Source organism: Neophocaena asiaeorientalis, unplaced genomic scaffold, assembly GCF_003031525.2.
Source record: "Neophocaena asiaeorientalis asiaeorientalis breed wild unplaced genomic scaffold, Neophocaena_asiaeorientalis_V1.1 scaffold59, whole genome shotgun sequence".
Taxonomy (NCBI): domain Eukaryota; kingdom Metazoa; phylum Chordata; class Mammalia; order Artiodactyla; family Phocoenidae; genus Neophocaena; species Neophocaena asiaeorientalis.
The window spans coordinates 16,187,102-16,202,966 of record NW_020174268.1 but is presented as its reverse complement, the minus strand read 5'-3'; the positions used below and the strand labels follow the sequence as shown (position 1 = coordinate 16,202,966).

The window sequence follows — 15,865 nt, the reverse complement described above, 5'->3', positions numbered from 1 at the left end:
TTTTGTTGAAGATGTAGCATGTAGCTGTTGGAATTCCTATTCTATTTCCTAGCAAGGCAATCTCAGACATTTCCCGTTATTCCTAAGCCTTCTCCTTGAGCCCACCCCCTTTACTTTCTCAGCCAGTGACCTCACTTTGATCTCACCTGAGACTGTGTAGAACTTTTAGAATTAACCTACTTGTTAGGGTAGACCCTTGGACCAGTCCCCAGAATGGGCCTGAAGACCCCGGGACTCAACTGGGTGGTTAACAATCCTTCCTCATAATGAAAAATACATTCACTACCTCAAACGTTGTCTGTTATTTTCAGGTCATTGATACAGAAGTCTGTGTGTTGCATTTTCAAAGAGGAGTACAGGTACACACAGACACACACACACACACTGCAACAGTGGGAGAGAATCTGTACTGTTGGCACAGTTCCTGAGGGGGAGATGTCTTTTTAGACATTATGCTTGCTTGTTCTTTAATGTCCTCCTGGACAATCTGGAGGGGTTGACCTCCTAGTGCCTTGAGTGACATGACAAAACTGCAGTTACGTGTCGCTATAAACCAGCCCCAAATGATGCAGAATTAGGATTGAGTATCACTGCAGGGCTAAGATAGCGATAAAGGGGCCAGAACACACCGCCCAACCCAGCTCCCTCCGTGAAGTGCCCATGGCCTGAGTGTGGATTGTCCGCAAGCCCCTCCGTGAGCCCCTTCATCTGAGTGATCGGCTTGGGCTGGAACCAGGGCAGGGCTCCAGGCTCCTCCAAAGCGTTGGAAGTTATCCTGCCTTTGGCAGAGGACAGAACATCGCTGTTGCCTAGATTTGGGTAGACGATAAAGGGCCATAAAAATACTTTAACATCAAAGTAAGGCTGGGCCCCCAGAAGGGAGTCATCTCTTATTTTACACTAAAACACCCCCCTACTTCTCTCTCCCTTTGACAAAAATCTTCACCAGCTGGAAAAAGGAAAGGGAAGGTAGCCAACATTTACTGGGTACATGTGATGCGCTTAATAAATAGTAGTAATAAAGCAGCCGTACGGGTGGTTGGTTATCATCCTAATTTCCTAAATGAGCAGATGGAAGTTTAGAGAGCTGAGGACACTCGTCCAGGTGACATAGTGGAAATGCTGACCCGGGATCCTGGTGCCGGTCTTGCTGAGCAAATGCTTTGTGGTCAGCAGAGCTACAGTTCCTTTTTTCCCCTAAAACTTAATCCTGGAGACAAGTGTGATGTCCCTGACTTTGGTGAATTTGAACTTGAGAGCATGTGAGACCTAATGTGGATGTGCAGTTAAGACACATTGACTCACGTATGCATATATTTTTCTTTTTTTTTCTTTTTTTAGGGAAATCCAGTGAAGAAGAAGGATATTTTTGTTGCAGTAAAGACATGCAAGAAATTTCATGGTGACAGAAGTATGTTTTGGGTTATTCATTTTTATTGAACTTTAAAAATGCAAACTGCCTTTAAAAAAACAGTACAAACCAGATATAAACTCAACCTAAATAAAAGGGACAATGACAAATGTGCCATTGAAGTAGAAGCAGTTATTTAATCAGTATTCTTCATCATACCACTTCAGTCACCAAGATCAATTAGAAAAGACAATTTTGTATTGCAACATGAGTGGTCATAGCCCTTTTAAGGACTGATTAGAGCAGTATTTTAAATTGGAAATGGAAAAGCTCAGCTGTGGCAATCTAGGAGACAGTTAGTGAATAACAATCCATTTTGCAAAACAATGTCCTGTTATGTCCAAGTGCAGTCTCTGAGCTGTATGAGTACGAGAGGGGATTTCAGGGTAACAGAATGCCAAAAAGAATGTTTTTCTAACACTGTTCCTTCTTTTTATATTTATTTCAAATGCACACATCAGAACTTTTAAGTAAGGATATGTATTTGCTCACATGTAGATATATAGAGAAAAGAAAAATGTGCCTTACAAGCAGTGGTTCCTTCTTAAAGAAATCCTGCATGTATTGATAGATGAATGTTGTTTTTATTCAAATTGTTGGTTTCATTTCAGAATTCTACTAAGTTATTATGATACTATTTTTTAAAAAGCCTACCTTAAATATAAATACATAATTTATCTCTTTTTTCACCTTATTTCAAGCAGCACTTTTCTGAAATTGAAGGTTAGACAGTCTTTTGCATTTTCTAATTTTAGCACATATTTTAATTTTTTCCATGAACAGACTCAATTTCACCAAGAGTGTGATATTTATAGAGAAGAGATTTCTAAACCAGCTGTCTTTTTTTGTGGGATTAGAGCTATGTGGGGAGTTCATTTATATAATTTATGTGATAATATATTTACAAATTATATTTTAAAGGGTATCATATTTTCCAAATAAAAGAAAATTATAATTTGGGATTAAAGTGTTTAAGACACTGACATAAATTCAAATCTTGTTATAGTCAACACTATCTTTAAAGTACATTTACTATAAACCTTCATGGTTACCTAAAATAGTCATGATAAATTCTAAGTCCTATTAAATCAGCCTAAATAAACATATACATTCATTATATGAGTCCTAAAATACTATCAAAAATCAATATAGCACTTAAAAATTTCATTTATCATAAATTTAACCTAGATTTAATATTCTTTTGTCTTTTTCATAATCTGTAAGGGCTCTGAAGGATGATTTTTTTTTTAAGTTTCTTTTATTTATTTATATATATATTTTTGGCTGCATTTTGGGTCTTTGTTGCTGTGTGTGGGCTTTCTCTAGTTGCTGCGAGGGGGGGCTACTCTTTGTTGCGGCGTGCGGGCTACTCATTACAGTGGCTTCTCTTGTGGAGCACGGGCTCTAGTCACGCAGACTTCAGTAGTTGCAGCATGTGGGCTCAGCAGTTGCAGCACAGGGGCCCTAGAGCACGCAGGCTCCAGCAGTTGTGGCATGTGGGCTCGGTAGTAGCAGCGTGCAGGCTGATTAGTTGTGGCTCGTGGGCTCTAGAGCACAGGCTCAGTAATTGTGGTGCATGGGCTTAGTTGCTCCACATTGTGTGGGATCTTCCCGGACCAGGGGTTGAACCCGTGCCCCCTGCATTGGCAGTGTAGGATGGTTTTTGACAAATACCTTTCATTAAAAAAGTGTGAAGGCACTGCAGAAATACAAAGGATCATGAGAGATTACTACAAGCAACTCTATGCCAAAAATGGACAACCTGGAAGAAATGGACAAATTCTTAGAAAATCACAACCTTCCGAGACTGGACCAGGAAGAAAAAGAAGATAAAAACAGACCAATCATGAGCACTGAAATTGAAACTGTGATTAAAAATCTTCCAACAAACAAAAGCCCAGGACCAGATGGCTTCACAGGCAAATTCTATCAAACATTTAGAGAAGAGCTAACACCTATCCTTCTCAAACTCTTCCAAAATAGAGCAGAGGGAGGAACACTCTCAAACTCATTCTATGAGGCGACCATCAACCTGATACCAAAACCAGACAAAGATGTCACAAAAAAAGAAAACTATAGGCCAGTAGCACTAACAAACATAGATAAAAAAATCCTCAACAAAATACTAGCAAACAGAATCCCAACAGCACATTAAAAGGATCACACACCACGATCAAGTGGGGTTTGTCCCAGGAATGCAAGGATTCTTCAGTATATGCAAATCAGTCAATGTGATAAACCATATTAACAAATTGAAGGAGAAAAACCATATGATCATCTCAGTAGATGCAGAGAAAGCTTCTGACAAAATTCAACACTCATTTATAATAAAAACCTTCCAGAAAGTAGGCATAGAGGGAAATTACCTCAACATAATAAAGGCCATTTATGACAAGCCCACAGCAAGCATCATTCTCAATGGTGAAAAACTGAAAGCATTTCCACTAAGATCAGGAACAAGACAGGTTGCCCCTCTCACCACTATTATTCAACATAGTTTTGGAAGTTTTAGCCACAGCAATCAGAGAAGTAAAAGAAGTTAAAGGAATCCAAATCAGAAAAGAAGAAGTAAAACTGTCACTGTTTGCAGATGACATGATACTATACATAGAGAATCCTAAAGATGCTACCAGAAAACTACTAGAGCTAATCAATGAATTTGGTAAAGTAGCAGGATACAAAATTAATGCACAGAAATCTCTTGCATTCCTATACACTAATGATGAAAAATCTGAAAGAGAAATTAAGGAAACACTCCCATTTACCATTGCAACAAAAAGAATAAAATTCCTAGGAATAAACCTACCTAAGGAGACAAAAGACCTGTATGCAGAAAACTGTAAGACACTGATGAAAGAAATTAAAGACGATACAAACAGATGGAGAGATATACCATGTTCTTGGATTGGAAGAATCAACATTGTGAAAATGACTCTACTACCCAAAGCAATCTACAGATTCAATGCAATCCCTATCAAACTACACTGGCATTTTTCACAGAACTAGAACAAAAATTTCACAAATTTTATGGAAACACAAAAGACCCCACATAGCCAAAGCAATCTTGAGAAAGAAAAACAGAGCTGCAGGAATCAGGTTCCTGGACTTCAGACTATACTGCAAAGCTACAGTAATCAAGACAGTATGGTACTGGCACAAAAACAGAAATATAGGTCAATGGAACAGGATAGAAAGCCCAGAGATAAACCCACGCACATATGGTCACCTTATCTTTGATAAAGGAGGCAAGCATATACAATGGAGGAAAAACAGCCTCTTCAGTAAGTGGTGTTGGGATAACTGGAGAGCTACATGTAAAAGAATGAAATTAGAACACTCCCTAACACCATACACAAAAATAAACTCAAAATGGATTAAAGACCTAAATGTAAGGCCAGACACTATAAAACTCTTAGAGAAAAACATAGGCAGAACACTCTATGACATCAATCACGTCAAGATCCTTTTTGACCCACCTCCTAGAGAAATGGGAATAAAAACAAAAATAAACAAATGGGACCTAATGAAACTTAAAAGCTTTTGCACAGCAAAAGAAACCATAAACAATACGAAAAGAGAACCCTCAGAATGGGAGAATATATTTGCAAATGAAGCAGCTGACAAAGGAGTAATCTCCTCACCTAGAGGGGTGGGATAGGGAGGGTGGGAGGACGGGAGACGCAAGAGGGAAGAGATATGGGAACACATGTATATGTATAACTGATTCACTTTGTTATACAGCAGAAACTAACACACCACTGTAAAGCAATTATACTTCAATAAAGATGTTAAAATAAAAAAAAAGTGTCAAGGGAAATGAACTAGCTGCTTTCTTTTTTTTTTTTTTTTTAAACAGCAAGCAGAAGTGCTCAAATTGATTTACTTGATCTTGAAGCTGCATTTGGAGTACAGTATCAATGTTAGGAATGGGGGTGGTAGTATTTTCTCTTTAGGAACACATTTTTCAAGTTGACAGTAAAGCCCTAAAATTAGGGACCATCCCTGTTGTAGTTTTCATGTTCTACAGAAATGAAAAAAGAAAGTTTGCTAATTTTAATGTAGTCATTTATAATAATCTAGTTTATTGCTTGCTTAACTGTGCATAAGGTTGTGATAATCCTTTCAGGTATCTATCAAATGCTTTTATATTTGAATTTTGAGTCGAAGGTCTTTAAAAATGATAAAATCTTCGAAGCCTGTTAGGAGCATTAAAACCAAGCCTCCCAAAACCAGCCCTTAATTTGCATCTGGGATCACTGCAGCCTGAGACCTAAGAGGTATTTTGCGGATGTCACAGCCGAGTTGCTGTGACAAGCCATTTTTAAACTTGGACCTGTTTGTTTGACAGGATAGTCTAGGCAGCAGGATTTTAGGGGCTCTGAGGTCCATTTTGCTTGATGGAAGTGAAACCTGCCTGGGCCAGTGGGCTCTGCTCCTCGTTTTGGAAATCTAGTCCAGTCAACCAGCTGGCCCAGAGAATTATCCAGTAATCGTTTTAGTTTCAGTGAGAACGCCACAGTAGCTGCTTCTGACTGCTAATCTTTTTTTTACATTTTCTGGTGTGTTTTTCACATATATTCTATCATCTGATTTCATGTTGACAGTCCTTGCGATGTGGTCATTATTTTTATTCGCTTGATATCATAGAGAAAGCTGCCTTTGGGTTGAGACACAAATAGCTTGGCATCTTGTAGACTGAGCAGGGGAGCTGGGGCTCAGGGTTTCTGGCTCCAAATCCCCAATTCTTTCTGCCACAGAGAGCTGTGCTGCACTGTCTGTGGATGTATTATAAATCTAATGCTTGATAAATAGTATTTGATAGCGGTGTTGATGCTCTGCTGTGCTCAGGGTCAGTTTTGACGCGGCCAGAAGCTGTGGCAGGAGGCTTTTTATTTTCAGTAGCAGGAGGGGTCGCCAGGAATTCAAACCCACAGATGATTTCAAATATACACTGAGCTGGGAATTCAGATTCCCATCTTGTCCTCACATATTACTGCTTTATTCAAGCAGAATACACGGACTGGGGGGGTTGTTTTCTTTTTTCTTTCTGTATGCACTCTGGTAGAAACACTTGAAGTTACAAAAACCAAATGACAGTGAAGGAAAAAATAAACACAGACAAGACTGTATTTATCTGTGAGGAGTTGAGAGCTGGCTACACAGTGACTTCTCCGAGGCAGGCTCTCACTGTGTGTGCGCTGCCCTTGGTTCCGAGCGTAGGTGGACCCTAGCCATGGCCCCTACTCCTGGCTCCTCCAGGGACGAGGGTGAGGGATGAAACATTCTGTTTAAGGCTGTAGTCAAGGCAAGGGAACATATACAGTGAACTCATTTTTCATACTCCTTTGGAAAAATTGATAATAAAGCCAAGTTCCAAAATTAGAAAAAATGATTTTACATCTTGTAATTTTTTTTTTGCCCAACAGTGAAACAAGTGTTTCGATAACTGCTTGTGTCTTGATTCTGATTTAGATGAAATAAAGCAACTTAGGACACAGCAAAAATATACTCTATCTTTTGGCTTAAGAAAGAAATACACATCGACAGTATTGGAACAGCAGTGCTGGCTGACATGCAAGCAGTTGGTAGGGTTTTAAAGAAACTTTGAAGGTATTACATAAAGTGATGAACTGCCACAGCATGTGAAGTTATGTTTAAGCAAGGAAAAGATCTCTGGAGTTCAACGTTCCGCCTGGTCACTTCCTCCTGGGTTATGTGTTTTTCCTTGTGTGACATGAGCTGTCAGTGAATGTTACGGATTTTCTCTGTGTCCTCCTGCCACGCGGTTCCCACGCGGGTCTCAGATACCACGTGGCAGCCACCGTTTCTGTTCGCGGTGGGTTGAGGTGTTTCTCCTCCTGCGGTCTCCCTCTCATTAAAGAGGTTAAATTACCATTTGCTCAGCCTTTAGTTCCTTTTCACAGCTTCCTGAGCTCCTAAAAAGAAACACTTTACTCCTTTCAGAATTAAAAAAAACCCTGTTTGCTATCTTCACTGTAGTGATCTTTCCTCTAGGTCTGAACACACTTACTCTGAAGAGTGTGTGGTAGCCGTGTTCCGTCTGGTAGGTACCATGGTGCAGTCTGCTCACTGAAAACATGAGGGTTTGAAGGAAAATGCAGCCAGCTAGCAGGCCACACCCCGTGTTAGATGAAGTGAGTGCATGAATTATTAAGGAGAGTTTGGTTCTCCCCTGGCTGCTGCGCAGATGAAGACGGGCCAGACTGCCCTGAACTGCTGTGTTAGGTCAGCCAGGAGGGGGGCTCTTCCGTCTTCCAGATGCCTCATCTCTAAACCTGGGAATCACAGCACACGCTTGGTGCTGTCGCTGAGTCTCTCCCTGAGAAGAGAAGAGAAGAGAAACCAGGGCTTTACTTTGTGGTCATACTGAGACAAAAGGTGCGTTTGTTAATTGAAAACAGTAGACTCCTTAAATCAAAACGATCATGCACAATTGACTGGGTGGCAGATTTTGTACAGGGCTCAAGTGTCAGTTATTTTCACTTGTAGTCAGTTTCGCACGTCAGTTCACTGGGAGTAAAAGTGTGTTCTGTGCCTCTTAGGGAGATGCATCTCCTGCTTCCAGGCTTTAAAGCCATGTGGAAGATGTATGCCATCTGGGCAGAGGGTTTTTTAAAACAGTACAGTTTTTACTTTGCCCCAATTTTAAATTAACTTGTGGCAAACATTCTGGAAAGAGGCATTCACTATTGTTTTATTATGTGGGAGAAAGTATGCTTCTCTGTATTGAAAATGAGATAGTAGATCACATAACTATATTGAAGTATTTTCTCCAAGTTTAATATCTTTAGGAATCTAGTGCCTCAATACAATATGAAATATATTATAAATAATAGAATGAATTCAATTTAGGATTCAAACAGTCACAATAAAATAGACCAATATTGTTAAAGTTTTAAGTAGTTTTGAATCAACTCTGGTTGCAAATAGTCTTCACCTGCTGTTGTAGGAGACAGCCTTACTTTACAAATGCACAGGTGTTACAGTGATAAGGGGACAGATGATACACTGCTGGATGCTTTTGGTGTTAGAGTCTCAGAACACATTACTGTGTTGAAATGGTTTGTCTATTTTCAAATGATTGGTAATGGTGGTACCAGTCTTGTACCAAAGGATGAATCGTTGATAAGAATAAAACCTTCCTTTAAACTAATTCCAAAAAGAGCCCTTAGCCTTTTGTTGGAATTCTGACAAAACCCAGTCCTCAGTCTGCTATTTATTGAGCACCTACTATGTCCCTGGCCCTGTGCGGGGTGTTGGGCACTGAGTCTAACAGTAATTCTTACCTTTAGTGACATTTCTGTTTCATCTGTTTCAAACGAAAACTGGAAGCAAGTAGTTAGGTGTAGTGAAGAGCTAACTCACACTTGATTTTGATTTTAACTTCATTCAAATTAGAGAATTGAGAAGAAATGCCTGTCCTGTTTATTAAAGCTCTTAGAGCAAACAGAATCTGAAGGCTAAAGGCTGAGGAAAGTGCAAGCAGAATTTGCAGGACCCCGGTGCTGGGACCCAGGGAAATTCTTGGCCTTTCCTCACAGCTTCTTCCCGTTATGCAGTGGAGGACATTTTACCCAAGAGTGCGACCACTAGCGGCTGCAGGCTGCGGGGAGCCTTGTCTGGGTAAGTCCTGCTTATTATATGCAAAGCAAACTGCCACTGCAGGGCCAAGGTTGGTTTTTGTTGTGCTGGAATTTGGACAGAGTAAGGATTTTTCTTTTTTTTCCCCCTCAGCGACCTTATCTATTATTTACTGCATCTTTGTCCATTCTGGTATGGAGAAATCTTTATATCTGCCTTTTTATGATTGCAGAAGAATTGCATTTTAATGTATAAAAATAATATTTAGTGGCTTAAAATACGCAATTTGGCGATGACTATAGCAAATGTCCAGAACTCATAGGTCTTTTTCTTTTTTAAAAGCTGGTCAATAGTGGCATATAAAATGGTGCACTTTTGTTTTTTCTGTGTAAGGGCTGTCTGAGTTTCTCTCCCAGTTTGCTGACTAACATAGCTAGACACTTAAATTTGGCATTGTATGGGTAGTTTTTGCATATCATTTATTTTTATTTAGATTGGGAAAAAGGGAAAGATAAGTGATCTGATAAAGTCTCAAAATATTAACTGAAGATGTGGTTCATCAGAGTTGAGATTCTTAAATCAACAGAAGATAAAATCTAGATATGATCTTTTCTATTAAAATAACAGTGGAAACCCCTTCTTAAAATTTAGAGATGCAGATAGTAACTTAAAAAAAGTACAGGGGCTTCCCTGGTGGCGCAGTGGTTGAGAGTCCGCCTGCCGATGCAGGGGACACAGGTTCGTGCCGCGGTCCGGGAAGATCCCACATGCCGCGGAGCGGCTGGGCCCGTGAGCCACGGCCGCTGAGCCTGTGCGTCCGGAGCCTGTGCTCCGCAACGGGAGAGGCCACAACAGTGAGAGGCCCGCGTACCACACACACAAAAAAAAGAACAGAAGAAAATAATAACTGGGATAAGTTGGTCAAGTTAATTAATATCAAACAGTGATCAAGCAGATTTCTGTGTCAGGTGTGGAGACACAGCTACCTTTGAGCATCTCACCCTAAAATACAGAAAACCAGGAGAGTTTTCTGCTGTTTGTGTTCACTGTATTAAAATAACTTATCTGTTGATGATAGAGTTTTAGAATCTGCAACGGTTCTCAATCTTATTTTTCCACATCTTCCCAAAGTGCAGCTCAGTAACGTCAGCCATCATATGCAGTGATTCTCAGGGGTAGGGTCATGCCCTTTATAGGGTTGGGTGGTCCTGTAAGAATCTTCGGGCAGAGATATGTGTAGTTTGAAAAGGTCCCCCCTCCACCGCGAAGGAGGCAAGTTTACGTCTCAGCTACAACCACATACAATATTCCAATCTTTAGGAGTAATTATATTTCCCCCCCTCAAAAGCATTTAAGAAGTCCAGTTGTGAATTTTAAATAAAGCAGCCTATTGGGAAAAGAGAAAAATTAATTAAAGTTAAAATTAATGTAAACACAATAGTATAATCAGACTAGAAAATTTATCCTTATATGGAGGCAGTGTATTTATCACCAGCAATGAGAAGTGCTCGGCTCTAGAGTATATGTGAAAATGCCTCAAGAAGAGGATTTTATTCCTATGCTGTTGGCATTTCTCAGGGTAGAAAGCAAGCTCTTAGTCTTGAGACACCTGAAGAAGAACAAGTAATGCTTCCCTTCCTTTATAGGTGGTTATCCCGCCGCTTTGAGATTCCAGGCTTCCTAGATGCCCGTGCCAGTGACGGTCCCCTCTCTCATTTTTTCAGTCCCCATCGTAAAGCAGACTTGGGCGGGGCAGGCAGGTCACATCGAATACTACAGCGATTACGCAGACAGTTCTGTTCCGACGGTGGATCTGGGAATTCCTAATACAGAGAGAGGTGAGTCCTTAGTTCTGACGACTCTTATTCAAAATGTCCATTCTGGGGAATTCCCTGGCGGTCCACCAGAGTCCAGGTTTGGACTCTGTGCTTTCACTGCCGTGGCCTGGGTTCAATCCCTAGTTGGGGAACTAAGACCCGGCAAGCCATGCGGCGACCCACCATCCCACCACCAAAAAAAAAAAAAAAGCAAAATGTCCACTCTGTAAATATAGTAAATTAAGATAAAAATGAAATATTTTATAAATAGTATAATTTTTGCCACTTGTAAGTTTCTTTCTTTCCTTCCCTCACATCGTTACCCATGGATGTGGGCGGATTCTTGCAGTTTAAGTGCTTTTAGTGCTAACAAAGTTTACAAGTTTTCAGTCAGTTTACAAGTTTCAGTCAGATATGATTGACGCACATGACAACTGTGCATATGACAGGGTTTAAGAATAGATTTCTTCGTACCTTCATACATCACTGTGGCCATGATGGGGTGTCCAGAGTTAATTTATCATCTTCCCATACAAAGCACCTCCTCATTTAATTTTAGCCATTTATCCAGCCAGGACTGTTACCCAACTGCTGCATGCCAGCCATTGGTAGATACTGAGGGAAGCAGGAATGAAGCTGACCGTTTCCATCCTCCTGAAGCTTATGGTCTGTTGTGGTCTAGGACGCATCTTGCTTGTACTTCTGAGAGCACTTAACCACATTCTATATGGGCTATACATAGTATAAGCTCATATATGTATCCATATATATTAATATTTTAATTAGTAAATTGTTGGAAGTATACCTGCTTTTCTCTTCAGATTGCAGGCTTTCTAATTCAAAACATTTTTTATTTCAAAAAAAATGGAAGTAGAAATTTGGCCACCTCACCTTCAGATGCTCTTTGTTCATCTTAATTTTTTTTTTTTTTTTTTTTTTTTTTTTTGCGGTACGCGGGCCTCTCACTGCTGTGGCCTCTCCCGTTGCGGAGCACAGGCTCCGGACGTGCAGGCTCAGCGGCCGTGGCTCACGGGCCCAGCCGCTCCGCGGCACGTGGGATCCTCCCAGACCGGGGCACGAACCTGTGTCCCCTGCATCGGCAGGCGGACTCTCAACCGCTGCGCCACCAGGGAAGCCCTGTTCATCTTAATTTTTATCCAGTGTTCCTGCCATGTTTTTTCTTTAGTTTTCTGGTTTCTCCAAACCCTTTTATGAAAGAAAAAAAAAAAAGTGAGTTGCTTATCTTGTTCTATAATTTATCTTGATTATTTTATGGTAGTGTTGCTTATGTGCCCTGATTGATAAAAGTACAGTGTAGACCAGATGTCATTCCTGTAGTTCTCAGTTATTCTGACAAGGTTAGTAAACATATCACTAAGTCTGGCTGTTTTGGAAAAATGATTTTTGTTTGAATTTTTTTGTTTGTTTGTTTTTGTAACCTTGCTGTTTAGACTTTGACTATAATAATCACGTATTTGTTGATGCACTCCTTACTTGATTTCTTTATTTTTAGTCTGACCTTATTATTGCTCACATTTATATTCTACTTTATCCAAAAGGAATTTGAGGTGGCTTTCAAAAATACATACTAAAATGGTTAAAAATACATAAAGAGATCAAGAATAAGGAAAATAAAGGTTAAATCAAGTGGTTTGTTCTCTATTGTGTCACCAAATACTTTGTTGAAAAGAGGGGCTTATTCTTTTTTATCGACTTGAGTTCTCTTCCCAAGCATTCCATTGCTACCCTGGCCCCAGCATTTTCCATTAAAGCTTCGATATCCGTTGGCATCTAAGGGACTGTGCCTCTGTCTTACTCAGTACTGTATCTTTAGTGACATCTGAGAACTGGCCACCATGTCTGGCATATTAGAAACTTAATAGCAAATATTTACAAAATAAATAACTGAAGGTGTAATCCTGTACTTTTGCACCATTGTTTCCCTAAGGTGGTGATGCTCGAGCTTCTAATATTTCCCTTCAGAATAAGCAGATCTAAGGAAAGATGGCCAGGCTCCTGTAGTTTCTTCGAGGCTTACAACTTTCTTGTATGTCTGACGTGAAGATACTAGTCCTACCTGTACTTGACCTCGTGTAATTCCCCTCACCTCTCTAGGTCTTCAGTTCCTCATGCGCGAAATGAATGCCTTTGATTTCATGATCTCTAATGTTCTTCCTGGTTCACTATGTCTATGGAAATCAGAGAAGGATAATTTTTAAAATTTCAAATTCTTAAGGTGCATGTCAGTGTTTACACTTTTACTTACAACACTTTAAAACTAAAATAATGTTTCCAAGTGAATTATATATGTTTTAAGGAAAATAATGCATTGTAAGTTTTCTTCTCACCTTTCCTAGGTCATTGTGGAAAGACATTTGCCATTTTGGAAAGATTTTTGAATCACAGCTATGACAAAATAGCATGGTTAGTCATTGTGGATGATGACACATTAATAAGGTAAGGAGTCATCCCTGTCCTAGGGTGGCTTTAAATTCTACATATACTCATAGTCAGAAATGGTGATGGGTGCTTCTGCTGCCAGCCAAGATGGAGTAACAGGGACTGGATTTACCCTCCCATCTGAAATAAGCCCCCAAAAAGGACACAATATATGAAATAAGTGTTTTAATTAAGACACTGATATTAGGCAACAAACGACAGTCATCAATGAGACACATGAAGCAAATTAGGTGAGTCCTATGACTGCCCCAGCTACCTGTCGTAGGGAGTTTCCACGTCCCTGCTCAGGGAGGGGAACCCAGGTGGAATCCAGCTGAGCCCTTGAGTTGAAGTGATGATGCTGAGAGTCTGGGGAGACCAAGGCCATTAGAGTTAGCAGGACAGAGCACTGGAAAGGAGAGGGCTGCACAGGAAGAGAACACTGAAGATCTGTGGAGGGGCGCCTTAAGTATTCAGTAGAGTTTAGTCAGTGCATATGTATGAGGAAACTCCTGGAGGCTGGAGAAAGAACCAACCAGAGTGATTAGAGGGGGTGGTGCCCACCACTCTCAGAGGGCTGAGTATGGTACCTCTTCCCACCAGCCAGACTGGAAAACCCTTGATTCACAGGTATTGGGTAGAGTTTGTAGAAGGGTCTTGCTTTAATAGTGGGAAATAGCTAACCCTAGACTAAGCAGTGCTTTGGTCATGCCTAACAAATACTAAAGCAAGACCCCCAAAGACCAAACTGTTTCTAAGTAACTGGCTTGCATCCAAGAACAAACCTCAAGAATATTTATAGAAACACAAAACATCTAGCACCCAACAAAGTAAAATTCACAATGTCTGTGTTTGAAATGGAGGAAGCAGTGAAATCTAACACATGTATAATTGGAGTCCCTGATGGACGAAAATCAAAAGAACAGAAATAATATGTAAATTACCAGAAATAAAAGAAGACCTTAATTTATATCTTGAAAGGGCCTAGTAGGTCCCAGGGAAAACTGACCTGGGATCATCAGCTTCTTCACATCTCCTAGTAAAACTGTTAGATTTTGATCATAAAGTCCTCTGAGTCTCTAGGCAAAATGATGAAATAATCTAAAGACCAAGAAGATTAGACTGGTGTCAGACTTCTCAAAATAACATAAGAAATATGGTAACAGTGGAGGAACATTTTCAACAAAGAAATTGTGACTCACGGATTTTATACGCAGTTAAGATGTTCTTCAGTATTGAGGCTACAGAAAAGGTTCTCAGTACATAAACTCAGGGAATAGTGTACACACGTGCCCTTCCTAAGGAATATATTGATATTAGGGAAAGAAGTTCATGCAACTAAGATGAAATTTGGGTAAAACGACTGATGGTGAGCATTTCATGTATTTAACTTGTAGCACTAAAAGCACAACAGGGGTGGGGACATGGGTAAATAACAGTATGTGAATGTTATATGTTCTGACAAAGTATTCAACTTAAAAAAAAAAAGGAAGGAAAAAGGACAATAGGATAAGATCATGGCCTATTGTACAGGTGATGGATGGAATTCAAAGGATACCGATGTAAAACTGACAGACCAAGTAAGAAAAAAAGCATGGTAAGACATGAAAAGTTAAATAGAACATAAATACCAGGAAAAGAAAACTTTCTAATATCCAGAATCTTAGTAGATAAAGAAACACAGTACATACAGTATAATATGTATAATAATTGAAACCTAAAATAATTTTAGTGTTGAAATCAAACATCAGTCATATCACAAAATGTGAGTGGGTTTAAATCCCCTAATAAAAGAACAAACTTTTCACATTGGCTCATAAAACAATCCCTAACTCTATGCTTTATATGAAAGATACATAATCATTCAAGAAGTCTAACAGTAAAGGGATGGATAAGGTTTGCCAAGCCAGTGGGAACAAAAAAGACAAAAAAATTCAATTCCCAACTCAACAAGTTAGGAAAAGAATCACAAAGTCAGCCCCCCCAAAACAAGAAAATAATAATGAAGATAAATGCAGAAATTATGAGGTAGAGGTCAAAAAAGCAGAGGATCAAACTAATGAACCAAAATTTTGGTTCCTTTAAAAAAAAAAAAAAGAAATCAAATTGTATTGAGTGATTTCCAGAAGATACCATTACATGGAAAAAGCCAAGTGCACAAGAATGTATTCAGTTTGCTTCCCTGTATGGAAGAAAGAGGGGGAAATAAAACATACCCATGTAGACTTACCTGTACAAAAGACAGATGGACAGATAAGCCAGAAAACCATGAAGTAGTTTCCAAACGGGTGGATGGGAGGATCGGGTAGATGGAGTGGGGGGTGTGTGTGTGTGACCCTTTGCTGAGTTTATCTCTTAGTTTAGTTTTGACTTTGGGAAGCATGCTAATATTTTACCTATTGAAAAATAAAATAAATCTGTAAGGATGAGAAAAATCAACAAGGATGAGGAGAAGGCTGAAACAAATGAACCCAACTGCATTTCAAATGAAAACATATCACACTACAGGGAAAGTATAACTAAGGCAAATACGGCTGAAGACAGGATTTAGAGACACACCTTCAGTCGGGTGGGAAGGAGGGGGGCATGTCAGACA

General features: G+C 39.7%; 1 protein-coding gene across 1 annotated transcript in view; it reads left to right on the top strand.

Annotated features, from left to right (window-relative positions):
- B3GLCT (beta 3-glucosyltransferase) overlaps window positions 1–15,865 on the top strand; it is a 90,534-nt gene that overhangs the window by 52,865 nt on the left and 21,804 nt on the right. Inside the window, exons 10-12 of the mRNA XM_024755648.1 lie at window positions 1,342–1,411; window positions 10,738–10,851; window positions 13,188–13,287. Coding sequence (XP_024611416.1) covers window positions 1,342–1,411; window positions 10,738–10,851; window positions 13,188–13,287 — 284 coding nt within the window. The remainder of the gene's footprint in view (window positions 1–1,341; window positions 1,412–10,737; window positions 10,852–13,187; window positions 13,288–15,865) is intronic.